This window comes from Pipra filicauda, unplaced genomic scaffold (genome assembly GCF_003945595.2).
Source record: "Pipra filicauda isolate LSUMZ 115617 unplaced genomic scaffold, ASM394559v2 scaffold35_size7292922_pilon, whole genome shotgun sequence".
NCBI classification, from domain to species: Eukaryota; Metazoa; Chordata; class Aves; order Passeriformes; family Pipridae; genus Pipra; species Pipra filicauda.
Genome location: NW_024104487.1, coordinates 5,040,972 through 5,047,197, shown reverse-complemented (window position 1 = coordinate 5,047,197; position 6,226 = coordinate 5,040,972). Strand labels below are relative to the sequence as shown.

Genomic DNA, 6,226 nt, shown 5'->3' with positions numbered 1-6,226 from the left:
GTCTTCCTCCTCACGCAAGGGAAGGGGCCCCAGGTCGGTGTGGGGAGGGAGGTGCCCTGTGCTGGCCTCGACAAACCGGTTCTGGGGCTCGAGGCCTCACAGAGCCCTGCGGGCACACCCGCAGCACCACCCACCGCCTGGACGCATCGCCCCAAGGGGCAGAGGTGTGGAGTAGCTTCGGGAGTCTGTTCTAACAGAGACCAAGAATTAAATATACTGCATTTCTTGGCACCAGCTAGGCACTGAGCAGGATCATCCGTGCCCCATCCAATCTCTAGGTCTTCTCTAGCCTTATGTGCCAATAGCACTTGGGACCTCCAAAAGCACACGCAAGACAAAAGGCAGTCCCGTTGCACCACACAAACAAGTAACATTTATTACTAATTATCAGGTAGTCATGGTTGCATTACTAATTACACAGTGGTCCCGGAGCTCTCTCTGCAGGTTGGAGTCCATTTGGGAGAGTTATTCTCACCACTGTCAATCAGTGTACACTGCACGGGGAAGGGTGACTAGCTTGACACAGCCTCAGGATGTAAGAGACTGAGGTGCCTCTGCCATAAATTTGTGCATAACTACACAAATGCATTAGCAGTTTTGATCCAATCACAATTTCAGGTAGGCAGTATTTTCATTTGCTTTTGTCAAAGTCCCATCAAAATAAACACACATCCCCCAAAAGGGTCAGTTTTTGTGAAATGACATGCTGAGATCCATCCAATCTATCTATTCCTCAATTTATCTTGCAGTCCCCTGTTACTTTGATCTACTTAAGGCAGCACTGATATTTCACTTCACACAGACAATGATTTTTCTCAGGGCATAAAAATTGAGTGACTACCCTAAATTTTACTTCAAGAACAGCTTTTGATATTGCTGGCATTTCAAAACAAATACTGGGAAAAGTATAGCTCCAAGAATGCAGGAATATCAATATTCAGCCTTACAAAACTGTAGACAGATTTGAGTTCCTTCAATGTAATTTTTTCTTAGTAATTAAATTACACCATTGTTTTAATTTCCAAGATTATAAACACGATACCTGTCCATGGTAAAATTAATCAGAAAGACTCAAGAGTTTGTAAACTGAGCAAATTTGGATACTAAACTATTGGCTCAGATTCAGCTTATCACAGATCAAAAGATTTCACAGTTCTCCTTTAAACACTTTTGATACAGACAGGCTGTAATGTATAAAAATCTTTACATTTGATACACCTTAGTCTGACAGGATAATTACATCAACTGCACTTAAAGCAGATGAACATTACTCAGCCAAAAAAACCCTGAAACCCTGGGAAAATACACCAAGTGAGAAGAACAAGCAACTGATTTTATCATAGTTGAATTATGGAGGTTTCACTTTTTCTTGCTTCCCATCAAATGTTCCAGCAAAATTCCTTAAGAGGAAGTTTTACTTCTGTATGATGACTGGGCTAGTAGTACAGACCTACTGTTTTCAACATTAATGCTCCTTCTCAAAATGAGTGACCAGAGGCAACTAGGAGTGATCAAATTTGCCTACAAAGCTGGCACCAAAGGAGGAACAGAGCATGAGTTACAGTAAAATCCTAATTTTACATACAGTCAGGAAACACCAGCTGCTAGTTTCCATTCTAATTACTAACATACAGTACTATTTCAGAGCATATCGTATGAGTACAACTACATGGGCTCAAATTTTGCAAATAGCAAGTTTACCGCATTTTCTAACTACTTCCCACAATACTGACTCTTTCAAATGGCCCCAACAAACTGCAGAAAGACTGATGCAGAAACCTACAGAGATGCAGAATCCAAAACAAAGTGCAGAGCAAGGAAGTAATGTAACATATTCCTCACTTGCCTTCACAGCATCTCTGACAGGAACTTAAAGAACTTTCTGTAACATTTAGTATTAAAGTAACAGTAGTAATAAATACATAAATGAACCAATATAAAGGTAAAATGTAAGACCCAAGCATGTTGAATAGTGCATAAAGGAGAAAAAGCATAAATTATCTCCTGTAAAAGAAGGTGAGATTTGAAGTCTAGTTTAAGTATTTTTTTATTAAACTGTGTATTAATCTTATTAAACTGTGTTCTTCTACTTAAAGTATGAAACTACAGGATTCTGAGTCCTGCAGTGCATGAATTCTTAGTCTGTTCAACTGTAGCTCCTTACAGTTATCCCCATCCTTTATGGTTACAGCTGCTTGTTGCCACCGGCCTTTGCTTAGAAGTAGTAATTAGAAGAGTGAAATGGACAGGCCCAGCCTCAACAGGTGCCTATGTATACAAATGGCATCAGAATGACATGGCACAGATCCCTGCAACACCAGCCAGATGACAAGCCTGGGCCACTGCAGTGGCTCCCTCGGCTGACTTGTGGGCAGTATGACTTTTAATAACTCCAGCCCTTGGCTCCGACCTGCCAACTACAATGTGTGAGAGGGAGACTGGGCTGTGATAAACCATCCCCAAAATAATTCCAAGGTGGATCAACCTACAGGGAGAACATGTCAAGCCCAAACTCTGTCCCGCTCATGTTTCTACCTGTTACCAACATGCTGCGGTCCAAAAGGGGGATGGGGCCGTGGCACAGCACGGCCTGGGACACAAGGTAGGGTGCAGGTAGAATCGTTTATTGAGGCGTGCGCCGGATTCTTTAGCAGTTCAGGCAGGGAAAGGGACAGAATATAGGGTGAGGCATGAGACAGACAAACGGGGGAGCAAATCAGGATAGGGGCACAAGCGAAAGAGGGAGGAACGTGGGAGGAACTGGGGAAAGAAGGGGCGAATGGAGGCTGTCTCCTCTCTGCAGCTTCTCCAGCCAGTCTGCAGGAAAGCAGGGAAGTGGATAAGCCTGAACATGCCCGGGAGATACAAATTCTGGGGAAGCATACAATGTGTATATACATAATAACTGTAAAGTCTGTATCATAAAGTCCTTTCAATCGCTGTACATATTTTTCCACTTCTGAAATTTTTCCCGTTCTGATTCCTGGTCCTTCACACCAACACTCTATGACACTTCACTTTGAAACAGACGGTAAGACAACTTTCAAGGCTTAGTCAAACTAACTTAATTTTTTCAAGCCCTTACAGTAGCTTAGTTTTTGCTAAGTAATTCTTACATAAAAATACACAATTTAAAGATACACACACAATGACAAGGTAATACTTAGATTCTACACTTTATTGAATCAGACAGATACAAACTAATAAAGGGAAAGGTGTTCACTTTCTAAACAGCAGTGGCAGCTTAATGTTCCCCCAGCTGCTTTTATGTCTTTCCTACCAAAAGTTTCCAGCTCCCACCTCTGTCAACAGAACAGTTCATGCTGAATGCTCACTGACCTGGTTCAGAAAAAGTCAACTCAATCAATTTGCACAGTCTGAACTAGTCCAGCTGATTTGGTCTGAAGAAGGTAAGGGAGCACTGACATGAAGTCAAATGACAGAGCTGTGGGTACAGTGGCATCTGGCAAACAAACAGACAAGCACGTTGAGATGGTGTAATCATTCCAGCAATTTTGGAAACAAAAAAGCACATTCTGGACTTAGCCTGGGCATCTAAGACATACCATGTACATACTGGATTAAAAACCAAGCAAATCCCCAAGTATTCCCAACACAGTTAAACAACAAAATAGATGCTTCTACAGTAGCCACTTCTTTAAATCAGTTTGCAGTCAAAAAGCAATTTATATTTCATACAGGGTTTAGCACTGTTTGTGTAACTGCTAAGAAATATGCTGTCATAATAAATTATTTGTCAGATAAATATTTAAGTATAATAAAATTCCTTTAAGCATTTTGTCATGAACAGAAAAAGCTAAAGTGTATTTTAAATATTTGCACTTAATTCCTTCCTTCAACATATGCACTGATAAAATATAATTTATTCAGAAATACAAAATAATTTTAAAGAGAAATACAGGTAAACAGTAAGAGGTTCATCATCTTGCATATTTGCACATAATTCATTATTATTGCACCATGAGACTTTTTATTTAGAGTAAATTAAGTCCTACTGACTGGTGACAATTTCAAACCGTGAAGAGTTCTCAATCTCTTTGGAAAGGTCAAGGATCAAATAGCATTTATCTGACTACACTGCAGGAATCCTTCTCTCAATTAGCAGTTTTATTAACATTTTCTAAATCAGTGAAGTCATCACGGCTGGTCCATCAATTCTTACTGAAGTAATTTTCAGTAAAACAATGAAAGCTTGATAGTGCTCTAAGTTCTTGTTCTTGTCCTTTGAAACTGTGAGACCAATAAGTTTTTTTGTTCACTGAGAAGACATTCGTAAGCTGAAGCCAAGCAACTCAGCTCTTCTTTGTTATCACACAGCCAATATAATAACTAAATTTGGCATTGAATTGTCCAAGGAAGTGTCAGCCTGAGCTAGTATGATTACCACAGTGAGGATGGCAGGTCAGGTGTGGTCCTGAGAGAGAATGGCAGGTCAGGTGTGGTCCTGAGAGAGCCTTCAGTAAGTACAGTGTAGCACCCTAGCTAATGATTCCTGCTCTCTAGGGAGCTTGCCCTACAAGCTTGCTCAATGGCAGCTCTACCCAATCTGTTCCGTTTTTTGAACAGCAGAGAGAATTCATGAGGCTGCTCATGGCTCTCAGAAAGTTCCACATGTTCAATACAAACAAAATCGTAGTGCTAGCGGATTTTGATTCTTGGAAACAACTGGGGAAAAAAAAAGTACTATTCTAAAAAAAAACAACAAAAAAATTACCTTATTTATATTTGCACCTCTTCTTCTACCTCAGACATCATGTTCTTTCTATACAGATATGCAATGGCTCCAAAGTGACAGGCACCTGAATCCAGCATACCAACAGTGCTAAATTAATTTGCAGTCATAAAACTGTATGAAATACTTCATATAGAATATGCTGCTACACAGTCATTTAAAAAACGTTTTGATTGTATGCTTGGAATTGCTCAACTTGGTCTTTTTTGATACTGATTGTGAAGTTGTTAATCCAGACCTGAAGTTAAAAAACAACAAAACAGTAAGAGGTTAAAATATACAATGTATACCTATGCAATGTTTACAACACTGAATAGTTTTCTAAACTTTATTATTTTAAAATGAGTGGTGTACTCAAGATTCCAGAAAACTCTCACCTTTTTGTTCCTTGTGATGGATTTGTGCATTGCTGTTCTTTGCTTAAAGCTCCTTAAAAGTAATTGGAACAACAAAAATTAATTACTTCAAGAAAGAAAAAATGCTTCAGAAATTACACATATGGCAGAACTTTCTTTTTTAAACATAACCAAATTTAATCTGTCTCAAAAAGCAGATATTAGCTGCAGTCTGAGTATAGTAGTTTATATTAACATTTTAAAAAGAGAAAACCAAAAAGCCTTCAGTTTATTGAATTCTTTGAACCTCTTAGTTCAGAAGTTTTCAGAAATATTTCAGCATAACATAGTGGATTTTCAGGTGGTAGTTGGAAATTATGTTCTTAATTTTTTTATCCTGCGGAGGGAAAAAAAGAATCTTCACCAACAGTAAGTCCTTAATTTAAATCAAAGTCTGTTTGCACATGTAACAGCAAGAGTGTTTTTAAAATTTTCTGTGTAAAAGGTTCATATTTTAAGTATTAATTGCATACTGAAAATTCCAACATGCTAGCATTTTAATCTTCTCTTATAAATGTTAGGGAGAATAGGGATAAGTACTTTAGGCAGATACTTAACTACCTGCACATGTCTTCTAATCTGGCCAAAGATTAACTCTTCATTAAAGAAAGAAACTACTTGAGTAAACATCTACTGGTTTGGCATGTTACAGGTGCAGTTACGTGATATATTTTATATTTATCTACAAGAAGCTTGGAAGTTTCTGCCTTTAAACTCTAGCTCACCCTCTCTGGTTTTGCTAGCACATAACATAACTTTTCTGTCAACCGAATCTCTGAAACAATCCAGGTTGAAGATGTTTTAATTGATTTTCATTTCAATCTCAGTGGCCTTGCAAACACCTTTCTGAACACGGTTGGGGATAAAAAACAAATCATTAACAGAAATTCCTATGTCACCGTTATGGCAAACGGGAGGGCACTGTCTAACTACCATTACAGTCATAGATCTAGTTTCTCATGAGAACTGATTTGGTATTTTTTAGATAAAAATGTTCACTCTTACACAGGCCTTACTAAAATGAGCTTGTAGCAAAAATCTCAAAGTTCCAAAAAGTTCAAATACACCATTACCAAAG

General features: G+C 38.6%; 1 protein-coding gene across 6 annotated transcripts in view; it reads right to left on the bottom strand.

The window, feature by feature from the left end:
• Positions 1-3,160: 3,160 nt before the first annotated feature.
• POLK (DNA polymerase kappa) overlaps positions 3,161-6,226 on the bottom strand; it is a 33,626-nt gene continuing 30,560 nt past the window's right edge. For 5 of the 6 annotated variants that reach the window (XM_027710028.2, XM_027710025.2, XM_027710027.2 and 2 more), the window contains exons 14-15: positions 5,131-5,182; positions 3,161-4,991 (exon numbers count right to left, since the gene is read on the bottom strand). In XM_027710028.2, the coding sequence (XP_027565829.2) occupies positions 4,907-4,991; positions 5,131-5,182 (137 nt within the window). In that variant the 3' untranslated portion in view covers positions 3,161-4,906. Of the gene's footprint in view, positions 4,992-5,130; positions 5,183-5,219; positions 5,486-6,226 lie in introns of those variants that run through there. The other variant, XM_039384555.1, reaches the window with a different exon arrangement.